Source organism: Marmota monax, unplaced genomic scaffold, assembly GCF_021218885.2.
Source record: "Marmota monax isolate L192 unplaced genomic scaffold, Marmota_monax_Labrador192_F-V1.1 WCK01_AAM20220418_F8-fsc00017, whole genome shotgun sequence".
In the NCBI taxonomy this organism is placed as follows: Eukaryota; Metazoa; Chordata; class Mammalia; order Rodentia; family Sciuridae; genus Marmota; species Marmota monax.
This window is the reverse complement of record NW_026695241.1, coordinates 6530756-6558199: the sequence shown is the minus strand read 5'-3', so window position 1 is coordinate 6558199 and position 27444 is coordinate 6530756. Positions and strand designations below refer to the sequence as shown.

The window sequence follows — 27444 nt, the reverse complement described above, 5'->3', positions numbered from 1 at the left end:
TGGAGGAAAAAAGTAATTCACAAAAAGTCATCTTTATTTTTATATACCATGTCAAAAGCAAATGATTAAAAAACATTTTGAAATTCCATTTACAATGGCATCAAAAGAACATGACTTTACAAAATGATATGAACATGGCTTTACAAAATGACTTTATAAAAGTTATGCAAGATCTCTATAAAAATTTTCTAGAAAATCAAAATAAATAGAGGGATATACATTACTCATGAACCATTCAAGATATCAGTTCTCCCAAAAATAGTTCAACATAATCCTAATGAAGATCACACAAGGCTTTTTCTGATGAAATTTAATAAGCTGATTCTAACATTTTTTAATGGAAAAAATTATTAAAATAAATCTTGAAAATGAAGAATGAAGTTGGAAGACTCACACTTCTTCAATTCAAGATCTCCTACACAGCTACAAAATAGAACAGTAATCTGCATACTGTGGTATTAGCATGGGAGTAGAGAAATAAGATAACAAAATACAGATTCCTGAAATAAATTCATTCCTATTGTCTTTTCAACAAATGACCCTGGAATAATTGGATATCCATGTGGAGAAAATGAATAACTCTGACCTCACACTATACAGAAATAAACTTAAATGGATCAGGGACCCAAATCTAAAAGCTGGGGGAAAGGAGACAAAACTCTGCACTCTTGAGGGAGGGTGTGTGTGTGTGTGAGTGTGTGTGTGTGTGTTGTATTTGGTTTTTGTTGATAGTCCTTTTAAAAAATTTATTTATTTTTATGCAGTGCTGAGAATGGAACCCAATGCCTCTCACATGCCAGGCAAGCACTCTACCACTGGGCCACAACCCTGGCTCAATGATTTCTTAATATACAGAAATTGAAGCTTCAAGATTGATACATTGGACTAAACAATGTACCAAAATTAAAACATCTGTCAGAAAACATTTAAGAACATAAATAGGCAAGCCAGAGGTAGAAAATAGTTGCAAAATGCATGTCTAAGAAAGAACTGATATCCTGGATATATAAAGACACTCTATAACTCAATAATAGAGAAAACATTGTTCAGTGGGCAGAAAATTGACAAAGATATATAAATGTCCAACCAAAGATGCAATTTTTTTTTACTCCTAGAACTTTACCCAAGAGAGATGAAAACACATATCATTATTTATGATGACCAAAATTTTCCAACATCCTGGTTTCTATCAATAGAAGAGTGAATAAAACTCTGTTACATCCAAACAATAAAAAAACTAGAGAAAAATTACTAAGATATATAACATGAATAAGTCTCAAAAATCTCTCAGGAGTAAAATTGCTGGATCATAGGGTATCATCATGTATTTTAGTTTTGTAAGAAACTACCTGACATTTTCTCAAAGTAACTATCATAACTGACAATGTAGAACAGTTCCAGAAGCTTCCATATCCTTGATTTACATAAAAGACTTGACTATATGATTCTGTCTAGTTCCAAAGCAGGCAAAACCAAGTTCTATAAAAGCTGAAATAATCCATGGTAGGAGTATTGAGAGCAGTGGTTTCCTCTGAAGGAATGAGGGTGGGGATTTACTGGAAAGGGACTTAGGGCCTGTTGGTGATGGTGGTTGATAGATTGGATAGATCAGTGTTTGGCTTCCAAAGGTGTACACATTTGTGAGAACTCACCTGATGGTACCCTTAAGATTTGTCCATTTCATTATATGTAAAATTTACTGCAAAATTAAAAAAAAAAATCTGTCAATGTTAAACTCTAGGTAATGGCAGAAGTACTGGGAATGCAGGCAGAAATGTATCCATGTCCACCACTTTTTGAAATGCATCCCAACTGCGTTGATGATGGAGAGAGGGACAGAAAAAATACATAATAAAGTATAATAAATGTTAATTGTAGAATCTAGGTTGTGGGTATCGCTGTAGAATTGGCTGAACTTTTGGAAATGTTTTGAGTTTTTTATAATAAAATGGGGGTGGGGAAGGATCGTTGTGGTCTAATCCTGCAGTATACACATGTCCCTGTTCTATTTCCCCCTTAAGCTCCTATCCCAATGGGCTAAAGAGAGGCATTGGGGAGTCAATAACGGAGCCAAGGAACGCATTGGGGCTTCTAATGAACTCGCTGGAGCTATTTATTCGATTGGTTTTACTAAACAGGCCTGGAAGCCCTTCTCTCTGTGTTCTTAGTTGAGAATACTGGTAGGTGGATCCCCTGGGAGCACACGCTGGGAATACGGAAAAATTCGACTCAGCTCGCAGGTGCCCACGTATCCACTCCTTCTTGGATCCATATTCAGTCCCACGCGCCCGGGGCGGGTGACTCTGGAGGGGCGGTGTGTGGCTGGGTTCACGCGTGGGGGCGAGATGTGTCGGAAGAGGACCGAGCGCCCTCTCCTGGCCCCGGAGGGACCCACGCAGGCCGCCTAAGCACCCGACCCGCCTCCCCAGCACTGGCTCCCGGGATCTGCGCACCGGGTGGGAGCGCTGCAGCCCTGAGGTTGGCGGAGACCAGCCCAAGAGGCGGCCCTCGCGGCCAGCAGGCGGGCGACAGGGTGGAGTCGCTTCGGCTGGCAGCCGCGCGGCTCCACCTGTTGCGGTGTCGGAGCACGCCCGCTAGGAAAGGCCGAGCTGCACTCGGCAGGGCAGGGCCGAGGAGGAAACCCCGGGACAATCCTGACAGAGCGGTACAGAGGGAGGTGAGACTGAGCGCAGCCGCGGCGCCCACACCTGCTACGAGGGGAGGTGCCTGGGAGGGCGCCCCGCGGTCTGCTGGCGAGCCTTGCTGTGGATCTGCATGGAGTAGCGCGAGCACCTGCGCGAAGCCCCTGCCTCCCTCCCCCAAGAACTACGAGCTGAGACAGCCAAGACCGGGTGGGAGAAAGGGAACTCTTTGGGATCTCCTGGCCGCTGTCCTTGAGGGGCCGCCAGCTCTCTGGAGAGCTGGCCTGGCCAAGCCAACAGGTGCGTGCAGAGAACACCCCCCGCGCAGGACCCAGAGGCCAAGGACACGCTGGCTGGGGAGATGCTCCTAACTTCCTTATTCCTCCCTTTCTGGTCTCTCTCCAGCCGATCCACCTGCTGGATGCCACGCTGCGTGGGGGTCGGGCGGGAGGTTCAAGCCTGCAGATGCCACTCTGCACAGTCCCTCAGTTCGTGCGCCTGCCCTGGACGGGTATCCAGCTTCTAAGCCCAGGCAGTCGGGTCGGTGACTCGAGGGGCAAGAGGCTTGGCGCGACAGGGCGACTAGGACGCACCACTGCGGATCCGACTGGGTGGGCAACTCCAAAGCCAGTAGACACCCCACCACCCGCTTCGTAGGCATCGGCGGCTTAAGAAGTGAGGTCGGAGGGACAAAGACCCGAGGGCTCCGCTGACCTACCTACCTCTCTGGACTCCGACCTCCGATTCCGGGGAAGTTCAAGTCCTCTCCAGTTTGCCGTGAAGACGCGCCACGCCCCCTCCCCAGTCTGGGCCCAGCGGGGACCCCGAGGTGAAACCCCTCGCCCGCGTCATCGTGCCAAGCCTCAAAGGACTCTGCGCTCGGACTCTCGAGTCGTCAGTGTTAAGGAGAACTCCAAGGCCGGCAGGAAACGGCGGCGACAAAGCGGATTCGAAACCAGGACGTGGGAGCTGGTGCCGCAGAAGCGGCGGAGGCGCTGTGGGAGCGCCCGGCGGTCATGGGTGAGCCAACCGCGGGGCGTCCGGGAGCGGGCTGAGTGCCCGCCGAGCCGCGACCTCCCCGGGGTGCGGACCAGAGCCCGCCTGCGCCCAGGGCGGTCTGGCACGGGGCTGTCCCGGGGGCCCGGCCATGGCCGGCCGGGGTTGCAGCTGTGGTCCCGGCCACTTGAATGAGGACAACGCGCGCTTCCTGCTGCTCGCCGCGCTCATCCTGCTCTACCTCTTGGGGGGCGCCGCCGTCTTCTCCGCGCTGGAGCTGGCGCACGAGCGTCAAGCCAAGCAGCGCTGGGAAGAGCGCCTGGCCAACTTCAGCCGCGGCCACAACCTCAGCCGCGAAGAGCTGCGCGGCTTCCTCCGCCACTACGAGGAAGCCACCAGGGCCGGCATCCGCATGGACAACGTCCGTCCGCGCTGGGACTTCACCGGCGCCTTCTACTTCGTGGGCACCGTTGTGTCCACCATAGGTAAGTGAGCCGGGGGCCTCTAGGGGTCCCCACGGGTCCCCACTCCCTCCTACCCCCGCTGAGCAGGACTAAGCCTTTCAGCCTTCCATTCATCTCGGGGCGCCCCGCCCGCTCCACCAGGTGAGCTGTTGCCTGATCCACAAGTGATGGTGCGGAGCCGCCTCGACTCTTATTAGAAATTCAGTTTGTCCCCTCCCCAGACCTCCTGAGTCAAAACCGCATGTTAATCTGCCCCAGGGGATTTGAATGATCCTTAAATTGGAGAAGCTCTGCTGCAGGAGATTTTCTGATCTAGTTAAGGAGGCAGGACTTGAGTTCCTGGAACTTTGAGGAGAAAGCTTTCAAATAGAGACAGGAACCTATGAACATGTACTGAGTAAGGACTTCACAAGGCACTGGTCAGAGGAGATGCCCGAATTTAAGAAGACTCTGGCCATGACTTCAAATTTACAAAGAGAAACCCAGATAGAATTCCAGATTGGATGTAAGGGACAGAGGTTTGATAAATGTTCAAAGGATAGAGGGTGTTCAGGGAGGGACGGAAATAAGTGACCCTTGGGCTGAACCAGTAGGTGTTTGGCATGATTTGGGTTTGCATTGTGGAGCAGACGGGAATTGTATTCAGGGGTTCCATGAGCTGGTGGCTCTGGGGTAGTGGAAGGAAGGTGGGAAGGTCTGCTGGCTAATGGGTGGAGAAGGAGGTCTTTTCTGCCACCCTGGGCACTAGAACTTTTCTGGAGGCAGTTGGGAGCCATGGAGAATCTTGAGCAAGGGTGTGACATGGCTACTTTCAGCTGTGCAGTTACACCCCTCCCTCAGGAAGCAATGAGGGGGAGGTCTTTGTACCACCCTCCTAAAAATGCATAATCCAGCAGGTTGAGGGAGGTGCTGTGGAAATTCTGAGAAGAGGGTTGGAGCAGGGAAAGAGTTTTGAAAGACTAGATAGAGAGAAAGGAAGTGGCTTGCAGCTGCCAGAACACCAGGACAGCAAAAGGGCTCATGCTGGCAGCAGCACAGGGTGTGCACACTTTGTGATCTGCAGCTAGGGTCCCTTGCTCTCTAAAGGGCCTGTCGGTGAAGCAGGTGAGAAGGTGAACCTCCTTGAGCCTCCCACACAGCCTCATGGCAGTAGACATTCTGCCAGGGGTACATTCTGCACAGAGTACAGAACAGATCAGCCTTGGTCCTGATTAGTCAAGAAAGACTTCCCAAGGTCAGTCCTGGAACCCCGAGTTTCAGCGACTGAGTGGAAGGCAAGGCAGAGGGGATCAGCATGACTGGGAACACACAGGCCATATCTGAAGAGCTTTGTGCTAAAGAAACCAGATCATGACCCCCTTCCCATCCTGGTGGCCCTGCCTATTAGCAGCCCTGACAGCACCATGGTAACTGGGTGTCTGGCAGGAAAACTCTCAGGGCATTGTCCATGTGACTAGAAGCCTAGGGCCCTGCAGGGGGTGGCCCCGGGGAGTATGTCCTTCCCCAGCCTGTATTCTCTGCTGGACTTTCTTAGCAGTGTTCTATGAGTCCCTCATGAAGTCACATCCCATGTCTCTGAAAACCAGTTTCAGAATTTCTACATATGGGACACTTGGCAGTGAACAGACTGATTTGGAGGTGTCACTTTGAAACTTACCTTGAATCTGTGGTGTTTGCATAGCAAGTTCAGGATTTCAGTTAGATTGAATGATATTTGGGGTGGCTTTGGTGTGAGATTAGGGGGCTGAATCCTCCCCACCATCATAAACCGTATGTTGGTGCTTCCCATGGACATGGAGGTAGGAGGAGCGTGCCTGTGCATGGGCTAGTGAACCTGGATACCATAGGCACAGGGAAGGCCATGGGCAGGTGGACATGTAGGAACGTAGGCTTTGAGCTGAAAATATGATAAAGTAGCTGGTGAAGCAGGATGAGACCTGCACACCGAACCTGCATCGGAGCCTCTGTAGCTTGGGAAAGTTCCTTAACCCTTCTGAGTCATGCGCCTCTCATCAAAGGTGTCTAGGAAGTGCCCACCTTAGAATCTCGAACTATGTAACTGTTGGGTGAATCAGTCCTGCCTCCTTCTCTCCTTGTAAGTCTGCAATGAGTCTCGGATGAGAACAATGAACTCCTGTAAGGAAACTTAAAAAATACAAAGCATGCTGAGTACAGGGGTGCACTCCTATAATCTCAGCTACTCAGGAGGCTGAGGCAGGAGGATCATGAGTTTGAGGTCAGCCTCAGTAATTTAGCAAGACCCTGTTTCAAAATTAAAAAGAGCTGAGGTTGTAGCTCAGCAGTAGAGTGCTTGCCTGGCACGCCTAAGGGTTCAATGCCTACGATTGAAAAAAAAAAAAAAGTTCAAAGTGTTACATGGGTGGATTTATTTTACTTTCTTATTTTTATAATATTTCTTTTAAAATTATTTTATTTATTGATATTAGAATAACAGCTGTTCTTTATTAATCCAGTGAGAAGATACTTGTATACCCATGTTCACAATGGCATTATTCACAATAGCCAAAAGGTAGAAACAACCCAAATGTTCATCCATAGATGTAGGATAAATGAAATGTGGTGTAAACATTACAGTGGAATGTATTCAGCCATAAAAAGTTAAATTTCTGTACAGTATAGATGGACCCTGAAAACAATTCTACTTGATGAAATAAGCCAGACATAGAAGGACACACATTGTCTGATTCCACTTACGTGAGATGCCTGGAATAGGAAAATTCATAAGAGACAGTAAAATAGAGGTTGCCAGAGGCAGAGAGAAGGCGAGAGGGAGCATTGTTATTTAATAGGTAGATGAAACAGTTTTAGGTATAGATGGTGATGATGCTCGTGCAACATTGTGAACGTGTTTAATGCTTTCAAATTGTGCACTTGCGTATGCATAAAATGATAAATCTGTATCATTTTTCACAATAAAAAAGGAAACATGATGGAGGAGTGTTGATGGTAAAGGGTCAGTGACTGGCCTTGAAACAAGAATCAATTTCAAGTTCTCAAAGACATAGCTTAGCAGTATAACCTGTAAATGGTCTTCTGCAAATAGCTTTTTCCTGAAAGAGGCTTTACCTGGGCTTGTGTTTCTGTGTTTACTTACTTGTTTATAACTGAGCATCTGGACATAAAGGATTTGAGGTACTTTGCATATGAGATAGTCAGCAGGCACAAATTATGGTGCAGTAGCCAGCCACCCCCCAAATCTTGACAGATAGCGAAGTTTACTTTTGACCGGCACACAGTCCCCTTTGGACTCAGGTGGCTCTCTAGGGCCGTTGTCTCCTGCGTGGTCTCAGTGCTCCAGCTGCTTTTCTTTTGTGGCTTCTCTTCATCGCCACCTGGTCCCAGGACTGACTGGGAAGGGAAATGAAGGCTCAAGAATTGAGCACCACCAATGACGTGGCCACCACAAGTCATCTCTCCTCTTGTCTCCTTGGTCAGAGCAAGTCACATGGCCACACCAAACTTAAAGAGTCAAGCAGTGGGAGAGATCTGATATCGGTGGACAGAATGGATGATGCCTCCCATGCATCCCTACACACTGTTCTAGAAAGGATGCCAATAGGCGTAAAACTCCAAGGAGGTGAGAAAAGGTGAGCGGGATGGGAAAATTAGCCCCATTTGCTGATACACAGGGACATATGGCAAAAGGACCTGTATCATTGCCAAACTGAACCCCAAATTTGGCTCTGAGTTTTTCCATTGTCAGAGAGGCAACAATGACCATTAAATGAGTCCCTTATCCAAGCTGGCTTCTTCAGTCTGGAATAAAAATTCCTCCTGCATCTTGTCGTAAAGGGGCAAGATAATGTGGTGAGAGAGTTCCTCCACAGCTTAGCCAGAAGTATGAAAGAGAACTGTGTGCCGTACGTGGTGTGGCATCCCTCAGTACAAGTGCAATTAAACAAGAGCCCCTCTGCCAAAGCCCAAAGCTGCACAGAGCAAGTAGGCAGCTCTGGATGATCCCATTCAAGGCCATTTGAGTCCTCTCTGGTGGTCCCCAAGCTTTGAGTCTGGAAGAACCCACCTGGGAGATCAGGTTAAGACACAGGTGCATGAGGCCTCCTTTTTCAGAGATGCTGGTGTGGTAGATGTGCACTTTCAGAAACTTCTTTGAAGGTGATTCTGTTGGGCAGTAGATTGAGTAAGGACACCTGGAGGGACCCCACATCTTAAGACATATATGATAGGAGTGGGCATCGACTTGAAAACTGAGACCTTCCTCAAGGATCCTTGCTACTTAGAATGGCCTATTAACCAGATGCCTCAGCATCACCAAGAAGCTTATTAGACAGGGAGTCTCAGTTGGACCCCAGACCATTGGGATCAGAGTCTGCTCTTTAATGAAACAGCTGGCAAGTCCTGGGCACGTTCAAGGCTGGGAAGCCTGGAGTCTGGAGGGCTCTTACCTGTGGTGCTGCTGATGAGGGTAGGCACCCCTGGGACTTCAAACACAGACAAAGCAGGGGCCAGGCTGGTCAGCAGGAGAGATTGCTCATCTGTTGCCTTGATGGAGTTCCTCACCAGCTGGAAGCCAAGCACGCCCAGGGGCAATCAATCAAGCGTCATCCAGATGTGGGGATGTGCTGGGCTTGGGCTCGGGCCACACAGCTTGTGAGGTCTGAGACACAGAGAGGCTTGGCCCTTCTAGTGGAGACCACTCAAGATGTGTGATTCTAATTTTCAACAAGAGTTTTTATTCATTTTAGTTGAACAGAAACAATTCCACTGGTGCCCATTTGGGCCCAGGCAGAGCTCATGGAAGCAGATTCCCGAGGCTCTCGTGGGGTCCCGGAGCTAAGCCGGCAGGCGTGTGGCTTGGCCTGGTTCGTGTGTGGATCGATGGAGTACAAAACTGAATATTGCTTGGGGAATCATTTTTTTCCCCACAAGGGAACAAGGCTGAGAAAAGAGCTTTTTCAAATCAAATGATATGAAATCCAACCAATAAAATATTAGGAATTACTATTTTATAGTATCAAAATGATGTCAACTGACATCAAAGATGAACGGCCATTCAGAAAGAATATAAACACCAATAAATGTCATACATGTGTCAAGATTGAAATCACACATTGAACGGGCACTTTACATTTTGTGAAATATTCATACACAAACCTTACGAGGTAGGTAGGCAAGTTGCCATTAATTCCATCTTGCAAAGGGAAACAGAGGTGCAGAAAACACCAATACCTTACTTAAATTGACAGAGTCAGAATTAAAATCAAGTTTTGTTTCGTTCTGTGTCTGGTGGAAAAAAAAATACATATTCATTTTAGAAGACCAGTGGGTGTTTCAGTCTGTTTTCTACAGCTAATAACACAATATCACAGACTGAGTAAGTTTTGGAGAAAAAAGATTTCTTCTGGCTCACATTTCTGGGTCAAGGTCAAGGTTTGAATCTGGTGACGATAGCCCTAGGCGGTGCAAAGTAAGATGTGGTGAGGGACCCTGAGTGCATGTGTGTATGTCTCTCTAATAAAGCCACCAGGATTCAGTCATGAAGGTCCCAACCTGCTGACTTTATGGATCCCTAATCAGCCCAAAGGCCCCTGTCAACACGCAGTGAGATCATTCCCACACTCTGGAGCCTCACAGCAGGGATTAAGCTCCATCATGAGTTCCAGGAAACAAACCATAAAACCATACCGTATGAAAAAATGTAAGAAAAGTAGGAAATCACCCCTATCCTGTCTCCCAACAAGAACCACAGTTAATATTACAGTGTATCATATTATATTGCACATAAATGCTATTTTATTGACTCTGAGACATGTCATTTTATGTGCCATTCAGAAAGAAAAGCTGCCAATTAAATTCTGACATACTAGCAGCTGTGAGGTGCCTTTCAATTTCCGATATTAAAACATTGAGGAAAGGTGTATCTTAAAGATGCTGAGATATGTCACATTGTGTGTCTCGTTGTTTTCCATGGAACCATTAACCCATGGACATAGTTTGATAAAAATGAATCTCATAATTTAAATGTCTTTAATTTGTACCAGAGTTGATTAATTTTAAATATTTATTCACAGTACTTTAAATATTTATTAAAATCATCTCCTCTTAACCAACTAGCTGATTCTTTCCCCATTTTTCAATTGAGCAGAGGGATGTGGGTTAATCAATGCTACAGGTGGGCTTCGTATTTTAAGGATTTACGCCTTTCATCCCAAGGCTAAATGTTTGTGCCATGCTTCCCGTCTTCGTTTTCTGTTCCGTGTACTATTGATCATTTAGAGGAGACATATTTTTCATTCCTCTGCAGTTTCATGTCTCAGTCTTTCCCTGCAATTGTCTGTGCTTAGAAAACCCAGAGGCTGTAAGATCGCAACTTTTGTTGGGTCCTTTCCTGGCTGGTCTGCACTTCCAGCCACAGTGGTAGCTTGAAAGCACTTTAATGTACTGTTTCAAGTGAGCAATAGAAGGTGCACTTTAGCTGGGGATCGATGCAGGGTCCGGAGAACGAGGGAACAGCGAGGCCCTGGGGGGAGTGCATTCCCTTGAGGCAGGGCGCCAGGGCCTTCTCTCTTGAGATCCGCCTTCTAAAATTTCCTGGGGAAGTTCAAGATCATTCCGAGAATCCTGGATTTGTTCCATGATTCCTTTTCCACTTAGAACATTTCTGAGTCTGCTGGAAGTCACAGCCTCTCACTCTGCTGTCCCCATCCTTGTCCTGTGTGTGGCTCAACCCAGCCTACTGCATTAGGAGTCAATCATGTGTCTGTCATAAAATAGAATGATTTTCTCTTTTTAACCCCTAGATTCCATCCTGTTTCTGTTTTCTTTCATGGCTTTCTCTATGAAGGAGACATGGATCTGGTATGAATGTAACCCAAACAATTCTTGGGTTTCTTTGGGGTCCTAAGAGTAGCTTTCTATTCAGAGGAGTGTGGTTAATAGCTAAAAGGAATGAAAGATACTTTTTTTTTTTTTTTTGCTTGCACCTTTAAAGAACCTTATAGAGACAGGCATGGTGGTGCACACCTATAATCCCAGATACGCAGGAGGCTGAGGCAGGAGGATTGCAAGTTCAAAGCCAGCCTCAGCAACTTAGCAAGGACCTAAGCAATTAGACTCTATTTCAAAATAAATCCCTAAAATGGGCTGGGGATGTGGCTCAGTGGTTAACTGCTTCCGGTTTTCATCTGTAATACCGAAACAAACAAACAAAAAAAAACCCTTATGGAGTCTCCAAATGATAACACAAAGGAACCATCCCTCTTTCCTCCTCTCGCAGCCTCTCATATCTCAATTCTGGGGCCTCCTGTCCCTAAACCCCTTGCCAGTTTCTTCCTAGCCATCAGCTCTCTGGTTTCTGTTTGTTTTCTGTCCTTGCTGGTGCCCTCTCCCTGATGTCTCTCCAGCTGGTATCAATATTGAAACAGCCTCCACAGTTTTATGATTCTCTCATTTTGTCTAGTACCTGGGTTCCCAAAAGCACAGTGTAGTCTTAGGAGCTGACCAGCAGCAATTCTTTCCCCTCAGGAGGAAGGAGAGAAGAGTAAGGCATCATTATGATCCCCAGGATTAGAATGACTTATGACGTGGGGATCTTCTCAGCCTTTAGAGGACACTACCCAGGGCATGGTCCTGCGGAGGCCGGGAAAGGCCCATCCTGCTGCTGCTCTCCCCACCCCCACCCCTGGCCAGCCTCTGCCTCCTGTGGCTGCATTCATCTGACACGCCCGGCATTTCACCACTGTTCCGAAATGCTGCACCTTTGCACGCCCACCATGCCTTCCTCTGGCCAGGGAGCCTCTGGAGAAGCCTCATCAACTGCCCAGGGTTTATGGTTCCCAACGTTTGATCAACCGCCTGCATCTCTCACTGAGCACATCTCCCTGGAAGGAAACTGTATGGTCAGCGAACCCCAGGGTCCGACCATGAATGGAAATGAGTGCGATTCCAGGTGTAGGGCATTAGGGAGTAGTGGGGCCTGAGCCCTGGAGGCGTCGTATTCTAACTTCAGAACAACACTGGGCTGTCCAGACAAATCCAGGGAGCCTGGGGCCCCTAGTTGAAGCTTAGGTCACCTGTGAGCTCTGAGCCTTCTTGCCTGTGGGGTGAGAAGCAGAGGGCACCCCAAGTCCGCTTGCTCTGTCATTGCATCACGATTTCACAGTTCACGTATGTACCCATTTCCTCGTGCACCCACTTACCTCCTAAAGGAACAGGGACAGTTGTTTTCTCTTAACTCCTCCAAAGAATACACATGTGTAGTCATCCTTAAGTTCATACTATTTCATTCTTCTTTCCTTTTACTTTATTTCCTGTATATTTTCTAAAGACTCTAAGTTTATATTAATGTAGAAGAGCTGAACTGTCCTCAAGAAGTCAGACATGGACAATATGTGTGATTTTTTTTACTGTGTATAGTTAATTTTATGAAACTTCTCAAATGCTCGCTGAGGGATAAATCCAGGATGCATCCTACACGAAGCCCAGAGGGTAGGGACCAGGAACAGCCTCCTGCTCAGCAGGGGTTCTGGGGCTCAGAAAGCTGCTGGGCATCGTCTGCAGCTGCCCAGCCGGAAGGAGTGTGGGCTCCCCTCTGAGCTGACACGGAACCTTCATGCCCTCCTCCTCTTCCTTTGATGCCCTCGATGTGGAAGAATCACCAGTTACACACGCCACAACCCCTCTCCTCAGTCGTGGTCCTTAGGTGCCCTGCTGGGGTAAGCAGAGACACTGTGGCTAGCAGCCTCCTGGGGACATTCGAGATCTCATAAGGTCTGCGTTTCCAAGGGGCCAGGTTGGAGGAAGGCCCACCTCCCTCCCAGGAGACCAAGTGGACAGAGACGGGCCCCTTCCCCTTGTCAGGTTTCCTGGTCCTCTCGAAGTTGCAGCCTCCCTCCCATCTCCATGACGACTCGAGATACCTGCCCCCAGACCCTCACCTCCATGTTCAGACATGTAGGACCCCAGAGTCACTTCCAGCTTGGCCTGTTAGCTCTCGGCAATTGGCACCAAGGTTCTCTGTCTTGGGTCTTCTTGTGTATTAAGTAGCTGATGAACAGCACAGAGACATCAATCCTACTGATCAACCAGGGCAGTGGTTTTCAAACTCTGTCCCCAGGAACCCATGGAGGTTCTCTGAGGTACTTTAAGGGCATTCTCTACCCTGCCCTCATTTATCCTCATTTATCCCCAAAAGTTCATGTGTGAGACAATGCAAGAATGTTTCGAGGTAAAATGATTGGGTTGAAAGAGTTTTAGTGTAATCAGTGCATTGATCCCCTGATAGGGATTAACTGGGGGGTAACCGTAGGCTGCTGGGATATGGCTGGAGGAGGTGTGCCTTTGGGGTTTGCATTTTATCTCTGTGGTGAGGAGAGCTCTCTGTCTCTCTGCTTCCTGGTGCTGTGTCCTGACCTGCTTTCTTTCACCACACTCTTCCGCCATGATGTTCTGCCTCATCTCGGACCCAGAGAATGGAGTCAGCCACCCATGGACTGAGATCCCTGAAACTGTGAGCCCCAAATAAACTCTTCCTCTTGTAATTGTTCTTGTCAGGTCTTTTGGTCACAGCAGTGAAAAAGCTGACTCAAACAACGGATCTTTATTGACTTGAACTCTTTTGGGAATGTAAATACCCTCATCTGACTAATTTTTCATAAATCCCGGTCCCCTGCATGGCTAAGACAAATATTCTCACCCATTCTCTGTTTAGCTCTGACTCTTCTCAAATGTTATTCCAAGAGGCTGCATTTCAAAAGGTTCTGTGAGGTTGGCTATATAATTATGCTTGGATTTATTGCTAAAATTATCCCATAATGATTTGCCAGTGTGCCGGTTTCCTGGTTCCCTTGTTCATTTCTCGAGTGTTTTCTTTGTATCCTGTGCCTGTATCTATTTCAGCTGAGTTTCCTCTTGTGTTACAGAATTGGGGGGCTGGAGGGAACATCATTCCCAGCCGCACTGCAGACCTAGTAAACAAATGCAAAATAACATGCCCCCGTGTTTCATGGCGTATGAATTCAGGATCATTGCTTTTAGCACTGGCAAAACTTTGATTGTTAATAACTTTTTATTATCTTATTAGTGTCACCTTGCCGATTAGTATCACTCTTCATACTTTCTGTGTTTAAGCATAGATATTATTAAACTTTGTGCATTGTGTTAACAGATACTCTTTCCTTCTTGGACCCTCTCTTTAGTTATCATCTTTAGTGATTTTGAAGCCACCACTTGCCTCATTTTTATATTTTTATTTGTTAACGCCTTTGGACAGTTCTCTTTGTAGCAGAGATTGGTGCATTTATTATTTGGTGCCATTTATATCTCCTTCTTCTTTGCCTCATCTGTTTTTCTTTGCACTGTTCTATTTCAATCGTGAGCTTTAGGTATTCTTTTTGACATTCTAAGTGTGATTAGAATGAAATCTTATCTAAACTACCTGAGGATAAAAAAATCATTGCTACCACTATTTTTCATGTTCCTAAATGAAACCGAGCTGCCCTTCCTGGATGAGAGTGAACATTTTGTCTTTGAGGTCATGCCATTCCTCCCTCCCACCTCCTGCCTTCCAGACCCTTGTTACATCTTCTCTGGAAATGATGGTCTCACCTCCGGGTATCATCGTAGGTGATAAGGAAGAGCTGCCCTTTTTCTTCGGGGTTCTGGAAGACTTTTCCAATTTTTCCACCTTTATTTCTCACACTTTTGGACCTTTAGGCTTTGGTTGATCTTTTACTTAACACAGATTTTTCTCAAGCTTTGCTTTCAATCAGAAAGTAAAGAAAGTCAACCCTCAGGAAACTGACTTTTCCTATGTGGTCTGAAAGCGATGCCCCATTTACCAAGTGGAGGGGGAGAAAAGGAGAGGCAAGAGCCACGAGGCTCCCTGCTTCCCCGGGCTCTGTGCCAGGCCTCAGCCCGCAGCCACCTGGAGGGCACTGAAGCCTTCAGAGTGTTGCTCATTTTGGTCACCTAAGTACAGTTTCTTTGTCTCAATAACAACGAGTAAAAGAGAGTGGCAGACTTATCAGTGGCAGGTTGCATTGGGCTGATTGTAGCAAGACAACCCCCAAAACGAAACAAAACAAAACAAAAAACAATAACAACAGCTTAGAGGATAGACATGGGCAGAGGCCCACAGTCCGGGGCTACACAACAGTCCCTCAAGGCCACCAGCATCCCAGCCCTTCTGTCTTTCTGCAGTGGCAGGCTCAGAAGGTAGGTCTCTCCCCTGTGCTCACAACGTAGATCCAGGAATCGGGGCCACCATCAAGACAGGAAGGAAGAGGCAAAGGGCATGTGTCACCAGCTGGACCCTTGAAGACAGCTTTCCTGGAAGTCTCAACTCCCACTTGGATCTCATTGGGCTGAACTGTGTCACCTTGTCCCTCCTGTCCTCCAAGTGCAGGAGAGCTGTTGCCATTGTGAACACGGTTAGGGTCATTTATGGAGGCAGAAGGGAAGGGTGCTACTGCAACTAAATGGTCTAGGTGACTGACTGCATCTGTGGTGGGGGCTGTGGGAGCCTTCCTGCTGGGATTTTGGGGGAAGGTGTTCTATAAAAACTTAAAAACAGAATACTACAGGGACACAGCCACATCAATGTTTATAGCAGCACAATTCACAATAGCTAGACTGTGGAGCCACTCAGTAGATGAATGGATTAAAAAATGTGGCATATATACACAATGGAATATTACTCAGCAATAAAAGAGAATAAAATCATGGCATTTGCAGGTAAATGGATAGAGTTGGAGAAGATAATGCTAAGTGAAGTTAGCCATTCCCCAAAAAAAACAAATGCCAAATGTTTTCTCTGATATAAGGCGAAGGGGAGCTTGGGAGGAATAGACGAACTCTAGATAGAGCAGAGGGGTGGGAGGGGAAGGGCATGGGCAGGGGGTTAGCAAGGATGGTGGAATGTGATGGACATCATTAACCAAAGTACATGTATGAACACACGAATTGGTGTGAATATACTTTATATACAGAGATATGAAAAATTGTGCTCTATATGTGTAAAAAGAATTATAATGCAGTCCACTCTCATGTATTTTTTTTTTTGTTTTTTTAAATATTTACTTTTAGTTATAGGTGGATGCAATATCTTTATTTTTATGTGGTGCTGAGGATCGAACCCAGTACCTCAGGCATGGTAGGTGAGCACTCTTCCTCTGAGCCACAACCCCAGCCCCATTGTCATGTATTCAAACAGTAAAATCAATTAAATATTAATAAATAAACAAGTAAATAAAATTTATACTGGGAAAAAAAGCAGCTGATGCGCTCACTTCCTTCTTCAGTCCCAGCAGGGTTTTCAGGCATTTTCTTCCTTTTTCTTGTGATACTAGGGATGGGACCCAGAGCCTCACACACACTAGCTGCAACCCAACCTCTCTCTTCTAATACTTTCTTAATGATAGTTTAGACGATCCCTGCATTTTTGTTGACTGTGTCCCCAAATTAGTCTCAATAATTGGTTATTCCTATTTTTTAAAGTCTACTGGATCCTTTTTCTTCACTGATTGGCTTAATTCTCCCTTTGAGGTTTGATCCTCCATTTCTCTCCCGTCTGATCACTGCCTGTTGACTCCATGGGTTTCAGCAGGTATTTATTAAGAGCCTGCTCCGTGTCAGGGACGAGTTCCTCTTTGCTCCTCTCCTGCTGCTATTTACTATGGTGCAACAGTTCTTTCTTTTTTTAACTATTTTATTTGTTCTTTATAGTTGTACATGGCCCATGGCCGTGGAGTGTTTGGGGTTTTTTTTTGGGGGGGGGAGGCGGGTACCAGGGATTGAACTCAGGGACACTCAACCACTGGGCCACATTCCCAGCCTTGTTTTGTATTTTATTTAGAGGCAGGGTCTCACTGAGTTGCTTAGTGCCTCGCTTTTGCCGAGTCTGGCTTTGAACTCACAATCCTCCTGCCTCAGCCTCCTGAGCATCTAGGATTATAGGCGTGTGCCACCATACCCAGCGTTAGAGTATATTTTGACATATCATATGTACATGGAGTATAACTTCCCATTTTGTGGTTGAACATGATGCCGAGTTACACTGATCATGTGTTCATGTATGAATATAGTAAAGATATGTCTGATTCATTCTACTGTCCTTCCTATTCCCGTCCTCCTCCCTTCCCTTCATTCCCCTTTGTCCAATTCAGTCAACTTCTATTCTTCCCCTCTCCCTATTTTGTGTAGCATCCACATATCAGAGAGAACATTCGGCCTTTGATTGGTTGGGATGGGTTTATTTCACTTAGCATGATAGTCTCCAATTCCATCCATTTACCAGCAAAAGCCATAATTTCATTCTTTTTTATGGCTGGGTAATATTCCATTGTGTATGTATACCACATTTTCTTTATCTATTCATCTGTTGAAGGGGACCTGGTTGGTTTCACAGCTTAGCTATTATGAATTGAGCTGCTATAAACATTTATGTGGCCATGGTTGCAACAGTTCTTGATGGTTCTGATCTCTCTTTTTTTCCTTAGAGTAGATTTCCTTTATTCTATCTTTCAACTTCTGGGCCTATTTCCCTGTTTCTGTTGGAAGCCACCCCCACTTCCAACAGAATCTGAGACCCTGGTTTGGGGGTCCACTTGGCATTTCCCTGAGTGAGGCCTGTGACCTAGCTTTTGACAACTTCTTCTCCAGATATTCTGTTTCGGCAAGAAACAGGCCGACTACGTTGCTTCCCAACCCACCACATCATGAGAAGATTCAGTGTCTTTCTAAAATATCCGTCACCCCGTAGTGAAAGCTACATAAAGAGATATGCTGAACGGCTGGAGAAAAGTAAGTCTCATGTCCCAGACGAGGTTGGGGCCAGCAATGACCAGTTCACAGGGTATTATCTGTCTTCTCTCTTTCTTCTTTGTATCCCCAGCTCCAGGGCTTCCTGTCCTCTAGGAAGTCCCTGCTCTCTTTCCCAGACTGACTAGGATTTTCTGCTTTGGATGCCCAAGAGCTAGGAGAGAAGGTGAATCTGAACTTAACCTGCCCACAGCTACTTCCCTCCGGGCAGGAGGGCCTGGAGCAGGGTTCTCCTCCTGGGTGCTGCTGAGGTTTGGGGCCTGATAAGCTGTGGTGGTCCTTTGGCCCTGCCTGGTAGGATGTAGCAGCATCCTGGCCGACCCAGTGGTGTACTGGTTGTGACACTCCACATGTCTCCATGCATTGCCAAATGTCCCAGGGGTGGGACAGGTCCCCTGAAGGGGGCCACAGTACAAGAATCTGCCAGAATGGCAAGCCCTCAGGCCTCTCCTTTCCATGGCCTGTTAATCACCGTGAGTGAAGGGCACCTTGCTGGCTCTGGAGGACTGAGAGGAATAAGCCACATCCAGCTTCTAGAAAGTGAAAGTACATGGGATTTCTACCAATAAGAAGTTTCAGGCCAAGAACAAGATTCAGAAACATGATGTTTTATATGTGTGTACTTGGCCCCTCCCCACCTCCACCCAAGTTAAGCGTTCATTATTAACTACAAGGTGGCTTTTTCTTTTTAACAAGTCCTAAAGTAATGTGTGTGCATTCAGATAAATTTAAAATGACTCCAAAGTATTTAAAAACATCATTCTCCTAGGCTTCCCTAAGCTGCTCTCTAGAAGCAACCATCACCAAGAGCTGGATATATATCCTTGTGGAATGTTTTTGTTCATACACAAACATGGAAGTTTATACACACATGTATGTTTTCCTGCAAACACATGTATGGTTCTTTATGTAAAATTAGTAACATGCTTGGGGTTTTTGGCTTTGCTTTGTTGTTGTTGTTGTTTTTGGTATTGGCAATTGAACCCAAGGCACTTAACCACTGAGCCACAGCCCCAACCCTTTTTTATATTTAGAGACAGGATCTCACCAAGTTGCTTAGGGCCTCACTAGTTGCTGAGGCTAATTTTGAACTCATGATCCTCCTGCCTCAGCCTCTGGAGCCACTGGGGTTACAGGTATGTGCCACCAAGCCGGCTCCTTCCCATTCCTTTGTAAATGCCTTTATTGAGATACAGTTCACAGATGATGTCTATTTAAAGCATAAAATTAGTCAGGTTCTAGCATATTCTCAGACTTTGGCAACCATCAGCACAATCAATTTTAGGCCATTTCAGCATTCAAAAAACAAAACAAAACAAAACTGCATACCCTGAGGCAATGACCCCCATATCCTCCAGCTTCTGCTTTCTGTCTCCACAGATTTCACAATTCTGGATGTTTCATATAAATGGAATCACATTATATGTGACGTTTGGTGACGGTTATCTTTCACTTTGCATGATGCTCTTTAAGGCCTCTGTGTTATATGTTCGTCCCTTTTAATTGCTGAACATTATTACATGTACCAAGTTGTATTTATTAATCAATTGTCAGGTGTTTAGGTTGTTTCTACTTTTAACTTTTATGAATAATGTGCAAAGTTGAATAAGTAGGTGTCCAAGTTTGTGTATGGATATGTTTGCATTTCTCTTGGGTATATGCCTGGGCTTAGAATTGCCAGGTCACATTTTAACTCTAATCTTTACCTTTGGAAGAAGTGCCAGATTATTTTCCAAATAATTGCACCATTTTATATCTCACCAAGACTGTAGAGGGGTCCCTGTTCCTCCACATCCTCTCCAATGCTTTCATTATCTTAATAACTGGGCTCGTAGATTAAAATGGTATCACATTGTGATTTTGATTTGCATTCTCTAATGACAAATGATATTTTTTTAAAAAATTATTTTTTAAAATTAAATATTTTTAGTTGTAAATGGATACATGCCTTTATTTTATTTATTTTTATGTGGTGCTGAGGATGGAACCCAGTGCCTCATACATGTGAGACAAGTCCTCTACCACTGAGCCACAACCCAGCCCATGACAAATGATCTTAAGTATCTTCCATGTATTTATTAGTCATTTGAATACCTTCTTGAAAGAAATGCCTATTCAGATCCTTTGCTCATTTTAAAAATTGAGATATTTGTCCTCTTATTATTAAATCATCAAAGTGCTTATTATGATCTATATTCAAATCCCTTTTCAGATACATATTTGCAAATATTTCCCCTCTTCTGTTTTTCTCCTCCTCTTTTTGCTTACTTCTGAGTCTCCTTTGAAGCACAGAACTCATACATTTTGCTGATGTACAGTGTATCTATCTTTTGATGCTTATATTTCTGGTGTTATCTAAGAAACCATTGTCTAATTCAAGGTCACAAAGATTTATACCTATTTTCTTCTAAGAGTTGGGTAGCTTCATGCTTGCATTTAGGATGTTTGGTCTGTTTTGAGTTAGTTTGTATATGGTGTGAGGTCTGGGACCAGCTTCACCCTGACAGTGGATCTCCAGGTGTCCCAGCACCATATGTTGGAAAGACTATCCCCTCCACCAGCCCGAGTGAATTATTTTGGCATCCCTGTTAAAAAATCAGTTGACCATGAATGCGAAGGTTGTTTTTTGAATTTTCATTTCTCTTGATCTAGATGTCTGTCTTTATGCCAGTACCTTGATTGTTGTAGCTTTTATAATAAATTTTGAAATCAGGAAGTATGAGTCGTCCAGCGTTGTTCTTCTTTTTCAAGACTGTTTTGGCTATTCTGGGTTCCTTAAACCTCCTTGTGAATTTTAAGATTGTTTTGTTCATTTCTGCAAAGAAGGCTTGGCATTAAATCAATTTGGAAATATTACTGCTTTTTTAGTCTTCTAATCTGGGAACATGAGATGTATTTCCATTTATTTAGATCTTTTCATTTTTTTTCAACAATGTTTTGTAATCTTCAGAGTGTAAGTTTTGCACCTGTTTGGTTTAATTTCCTCTTATTCTTTTCAATGCCATTGTGAATGAAATTGTTTTCTTAATTTTACTTTAGTTTTTTTTTTTTACTACCAGTGTATAAACAGAATTGACTTTTGTATGTTGATCTCGAATCCTGTGGTCTTGCTGTTCATGTATTAGTTCTTGTCATGTTTTTGTGGATTCTAGGAGACTTTCCCATACAGGATCCCAGAATTTATGAATAGAGAGAGTTTTAATTCTTCCTTTGAAGTCTGGAAATTTTATTTCATTCCTGGCTGGAGTTTTCAATATAGTGTTGAATAGAAGTGGTGAGAATGGACGTCTAAGTTTATTCCTTAAGGGGAAAGTGTTAGTTTTAGTTTTTTACCTTTGAGTTTGGTACTAGTTTTGTAGACAGTCTTTATCAGGTTGGGGAAGTTCTCTTATAGTCCTAGCTTGTTAGGTATTTTAAATCGCAAAGGGGTTTTGCCAAATTATTGTGTATCTATTGAGATAATCTTGTGATTATGTCCTTTATGCTATTAATAGTATATTTCATTAATTTTTACATATCAAGTCAATCTTGGATTCCTGGAATAAATGCCACTTGGTCATGATATGTAATCTTTTTTTGTACAATTTTGCATTCAGTTTGCTAATATATTATAGAGGATTTTTTTGCATCTGTATGCAAAAAAGGTATTTTTTTTGTGATGCCTTTTTCTTGGTTTGGCATCAGGATGATTTTGTAGACCTATGGAACGGGTAGAGAAGTGTTCATCTGTAGTTCTTGCATCTTTCTGAGGTTGCCCGGGATACACAGCCACAGCACAGATATTCAGTAACTTAGCTATTTCCCCCATCGTGGGCCATGTAGGTTGTTTCTAATTATTTGCTAGTACAACAGCTCTGTAGAGCATACTTTTAATTTTAAATTGTAAATATGTATAGCAACTGCAAAGTTTTGAGAATTTTTGAACTTAAATAGTCTTTTGGCCAATTTGCAAGAATCTTCTTCTTATTCTTCTCCCCTAGTGCTTTTCTAAGCACTCTACAGACAGTCTGTCATTCTGTGCCACAGGACTATTATTTTCCTGATTCTGTGAGAGAGAAAACTGAAAACACAGTGGCTAAGTAGCTTTCTTGGGGGGAGAATAGCTTACCGGAAGTTACACAGTAAGCAGTAGAATTTTGATTTAAATGTGTTCAGCCCTGACTTGAATGGCAGGCACGAAGGGGCCAATCCTTGAGATGATCAAAATTCTAGTGAAAATGGAAATAAAACCGTGACCCTTGTTCTGTATTTATTTTCGCCACCCACGTGTTTATATTTGATGTCACTGATGGATCAGGCTGCATCAGGAAGATGTCTGGGTGCTGTTTCTCCCTTGTGACTCCTTAGGACCACACCCACCTAGCACCCACCTCATGTCAAACACAAGGTTTAGTTTGGTTCCATTGGAATTTACTAAGTCCCTAACACATGGGACTTGTCCCACTTGATGACAGTTCTTAACAGAAGCCATGAATGGAACTTGGGTGGGGAAGTAACCCCATGTTCTAACCTCTAGCATTTCCTTCAATTACCAGTGTAAGTCGCAACCTAGACGTAGGAGGGGTGACACCTGAAGCTTTGTCACCTGTGGAAATCACAGATCTGTTCCCCTCACTTCACAGTTGTGGAAGGTACCTACTCATTCATCACAGCTTCGGAATCATGGAGCCTTAGACCTGATCTTGCTGCTTTATGATTTAACAATGAAGCACATGTTGTATGTTACACTGTTTTAGTCAGCTATTTCACTGTGACTAAAAGAATCCAACCAGAACAGTTGTGGAGGAGGAAATTTTATTTGAGGGCTCGTGGTTTCAGAGGTCTTAGTCCACAGAAGGCCGGCTCCATTCCTGGGGGCTTGAGGTGAGGCTGGACATCATAGCTGGAGAGTGTGGCAGAGGCAAGCGGCTCACATGATGATCAGGAAGCAGAGAGAGACTCCACTGGCCAGATACAAATATCTACCCACAGCCACGCCCTAATCCCCACTCCTCCAGCCACACCCACCCGCCCAGCCACCACAAGGTTAATCCCATCAGGGCACTGATTCACTGATTGGGTTAAGACTTTCAGAACCCAATCATTTCTCCTCTGAAGCTTCTTGCATTGTCTCACACATGAGCTTTTTTTTTTCGGGGGGGGACCTCACATCCAAACGGTAACACACACGTTTGCCCCATAGTTGAAGAACTGTGCTTTTAATATGGCTGCTTCTACAATCCTACACACTTAAATTCATTCATTAAAAAAAAAAAAAAACAATAAAAAGCGACCCTTAGGCTTCATGACTGTCAAGGCTCCTTATAACCAAAAACAGGAATTGAGAACTGGACTAGGGCGGATTTTGAATAAAGAGGAAAAGGGAACCCACTCTGTGCAGCTGCCCATGTGGGGCTCCTGAGGACGTTGATCCTCCTGCCTGTGGATGGAAACGCTCCTGTTGCTCAATCAACCTCCTCCTTTCCTGAGTATTCAGAAGATGCTATTGTGTCTTGAGGGTCACTCTTCCTCGGGGCAGTGGAGAAGAGACACCACTTAGAAATGCCCTCTGGTTTTCTTTCTTTCTTGCCTATGCTGGGATTGAGCCCAGAGCTGCTGTACCTCTTAGCTTCATCCCCAATCCCTTTTCAAACTTTTTAAGATCTTGAGACAGGACCTTGCTAATTTCTGAGGCTAGCCTTAAACTTGCGATCCTCCTGCCTCAGACTCCACAATGGCTGGAATCACAGGCATGGCGGCTCACAGGCAGGGACACACACTCCACCTAGTGCAGGGGACATTGTTCATGGTCTCCTTTGCTCTTTCACCCCATGTGTTCAGCTAGCAATGGTGACCCTTGACCCTAGCCCACACCTACCCTGTTATTCCAGTATCACGTGTACCCTCAGTTGTGACTCTGATTTGGGGATATATGCTACTTTACAGTCATTTAGTTCTACATTTCATTTGATGTTTAAATTAGAAATTGCAACCAACAGGCCTTGGATCAAAGGTGGCTTGCATTATTTGGTGGCAGATGGTGATAAGTTGATAAATTTTTAACAACTAGTTTAAAAAAAAAAACAACAGAAGTCCCAATTCATAATATTTGCCCAGTCCTGGGGTGTACATATTTTCAGATGTCAAGTCACTGAAGACAGACAGCAAAGTAAATGTCATAATCAGCCTCGGGGGTTTGTCAGCCAGCCCCCTCACACTGCTGTGGACCTCAGTGTTTGAGAAAAGTTAAATTAGTTGTCAAATATTAAAAATCAGATGTCCCAGTCAAAATCTAGATTTCTGATTTTTCTTGAGAAAATTGAAACTCTGGCCCTGCCAGGCCCATGTTCCTACGAGGCCGCCATTCACTGAGCAGGAACTGAGGTTGCTCCCTTAGGGCCTCATGCCACCTGCCACTCATCACTGTGTTGGACTTCTTTCCTGTTCCCTGCTCTAAGTACTGAGGTTCTTTCTTCCTTTGAGAAGAAACCAAGCAGTCTTATCACCTGGCTTTTTATCAAAAACTCCAAAGAGTTGCAGAGTAGGACCCCCTCAGTGATCCTGTGTGATATTCATTTTTTCTTTTTTCTTTCTTTATTTATCTATTGGCGCTTCAGCTTGACCATGGGGCAATCGAGTTTCTCCTGATAGGGTGCACGGAGAGTTTACTTTTATTCTTGTTGATTTCCCTCTGGCCATCCCAAATCAGTAGGCAAAAGAGATTTGTCTACTTAGGACATTTCATTAATGAGAATCAAGCAGAAAAGCATGAACTCTGGGGCAGGCTAGTTTTCCTATGGGAAATTAAGACCCACTGACTGGAAATGGTGAAAAGCAATGAGTTCAGAGGAAACTCGGTACAGTAATTAAAAATGCATCAATCAAGTTCTGTACAGTAAGCTGTTGACACAGCAGAGGAAAAGAAAAGTAGCATCTCTGAGGTCTCGTTGGATGCTGTCCATGTTGATCTTGGACAGCAGCACGCCGGTGTCTGGGGGAGACTGCTCTTAACCAGGAATGTAGAGCACTCGCGATGCCAGCCCCTCTGGAATGACTGGACGGCGTCGCATTATTGATGAGGTTAAGGGGGCCGTAAAGGGCGATAGACATTGTAAAACCCTGTTCTTGTCGGGATACATAGAATGCAGGTGATTTATGAATGAGAATCGGGGAAAGGGGCTAAGGAGAGGGTCGTGGAGTTACCGACGATGGTGGGGGAGAAGAGGAAGTCAGGTAGAAAACAGTGGTAGGTATTTTAAGAATTACATTATGTACGTACTTGAACATTTCCGAGAGTTTTGTCATTTAGGAGTAAAATCAATTTCATTTTGGGAAGGAAAGCTGCATTGTTGAAGATGCTTTTTTGTGAACATGAACCTGGCACAACACGTTTAATGTCGCCTCCTGCACACCTCTGTGGTTGGCGGGGGGATCTGGAAACCTTGACTGTCCCAGGCTCGGCTTTCCAACAACATACGTTAAATGAAGGGAGGAGAGAGTTTTTAATGGATGAATGTGGTTTACTAAATACATCTGCAGAGAAGGCACAACTAAAAAGGACACTACTGATGTTTGTGGGCAGTTGATAAGGAATCACGAAGGACAGAGGTCAGAGGTGGCATTTTGGTTTTGGGTGGTCTTTTAAAATTTTTATTTGTTCTTTTTAGATACATGTGACAGTGGAGTGTATTTTGACATATCATACGTACATGGAGTATAACTGGCCATTCTTGTGGTTGTACATGATGTGCCGTTACCCTGGTCATGTATTCATATATGGACACAGGAAAGTGATGTCCAATTCATTCCCCTGTCCTTCCTATTCCCATCCCCCTACTTTCCCTTCATTCCCCTTTGTCTAGTCCAGTGAACTTCTATTCTTCCCCTCTCTACCTTCCCTTGTTGTGAGTTAGCATCTACATATCAGAGAAAACATTCTTTCACTTAGCATAATATCCTCCAGTTTCATCCATTCACCTGAAAATGCCATGATTTCATTGTTCTTTAAGGCTGAGTAATATTCCAGTGTGAATATACACCACATTTTCTTTATCCATTCATCTGTTGAAGGGCACCTAGGTTGGTTCCATAGCTTAATTGTTGTGAATTGAGCTTCTGTAAACATTGATGTGGCTGTGTCCCTGTAGTATGCTGATTTTAAGGGCTTTGAGTATAAACCTAGGAGTGGGACAACTGGATCAAATGATGGTCCCATTCAGGTTTTTTGAGGAATCTCCATCCTGCTTTCCAGAGTGGTTGCACCAGTTTGCAGTCCCACCAGCAATGTAAAAGCGAGCCTTATCCCCACATCCTTGCCAACGTTTATTGTTAGTTGTATTCTTGATAATCAGAGGCAGCATTCTGAACTAGTGGGAAACTCACAAATGAGCCATGCAGTGGATGGGTCTGAAGACAAACTTTTCAAACTTGAGTCTTTTTCATTTCCTTGCCTTTTAAGAAGCATCTCAATACTTAGAAAGTGTTGTGGGAGATTAAACAGCATCCTCTTTATTAGGCATCCTCTTTCCATTAAGTACCAAGTCTCTGGGCACAGGGCAGACACCTCAAATAAGGACCCCCAAACGAAATTCAATCTGCTGAGCCAGGCCCTGTACTAAGTGTGGAGGTCTGTGTGTTACCCCTGTTGACCCTCACAACCTCACTCCATGGTAGACAATGATGTCCCTACTTTGCCGATGAGAAATCTGAGACTTAGAAAATTTGCTTCTCACCCCACAGCCAGCAGGGAAGCGGGTCCATGTGGCTGCAAAGCCCACACTTTTTCTAGACCACTGTGTCATTAATAAACTAATTAATGAGTTGAACATAGTGTTCCCTGAATACATGGCATAAGTTGCTATTGTTCTCCAGGCATTGATAAAGAAAATTAATTCACAATATCATCAGCGAAGATGGAATCAGTTCCATTGTCACCTGAGTTTGTTCTTCCTTGATAGTTTAGGGGTTTTGTTTTTGTTAAAAAAAAAAAAATTACCTGTTTCCATGGCCCTGACTTCTCTTTTCCATCCCTACATAGGGTGAGGCAGGATGTGTGGTGGATTCTTCTGAGGCTGTCTTTTGCAGCTCCCTGGTCCTCTCTCCAGCATGCCAGTTTAGAAGGACATGGTAGAAATGTTCCAGAAGGCCAAAGAGGCCCTGTGAGCGCATATGGTGGCTGGGGTTGTTTGAGGTTCCCTGTGAGGATTCCCTTTCTCCTGTTCATTTCCAGAAGATATCCTGGGCTTTGAATCTGATAAAATGGGATCCCTGTCATCCCTCCTTCCAGAAGATTCTAAGGTCTCTTCATCTGTGGGCAGAGATTTATGTCAAATGCTTATTCATGGACTTCTGGAATGTGGTCCTAAATCTTTCTAGATACTTGGATTGCCTTGAATGTGCTTAACCTGTGAGCAAATAAGCGCCTGGTATGGGGAATACTTGTTTACTGCACATTCAACTTGCTGTATTTGGGATTTGTTTTAATGGGATTTGATGGGAGCCATTTCCCACCCACCCCCCAACCTCTTTCTTTCATTATATTAGCTCTGACTCTTTCAGTCTCTGGA

At 44.8% G+C, this 27444-nt stretch overlaps 1 protein-coding gene across 1 annotated transcript in view; it reads left to right on the top strand.

Annotated features, from left to right (window-relative positions):
* Nucleotides 1-2437: 2437 nt before the first annotated feature.
* The window catches only part of Kcnk13 (potassium two pore domain channel subfamily K member 13), a 92535-nt gene continuing 67528 nt past the window's right edge, over nt 2438-27444 (top strand). The window contains exon 1 of the mRNA XM_046440677.2: nt 2438-4123. Within this exon, the coding sequence (XP_046296633.1) occupies nt 3790-4123 (334 nt within the window). The 5' untranslated portion in view covers nt 2438-3789. The remainder of the gene's footprint in view (nt 4124-27444) is intronic.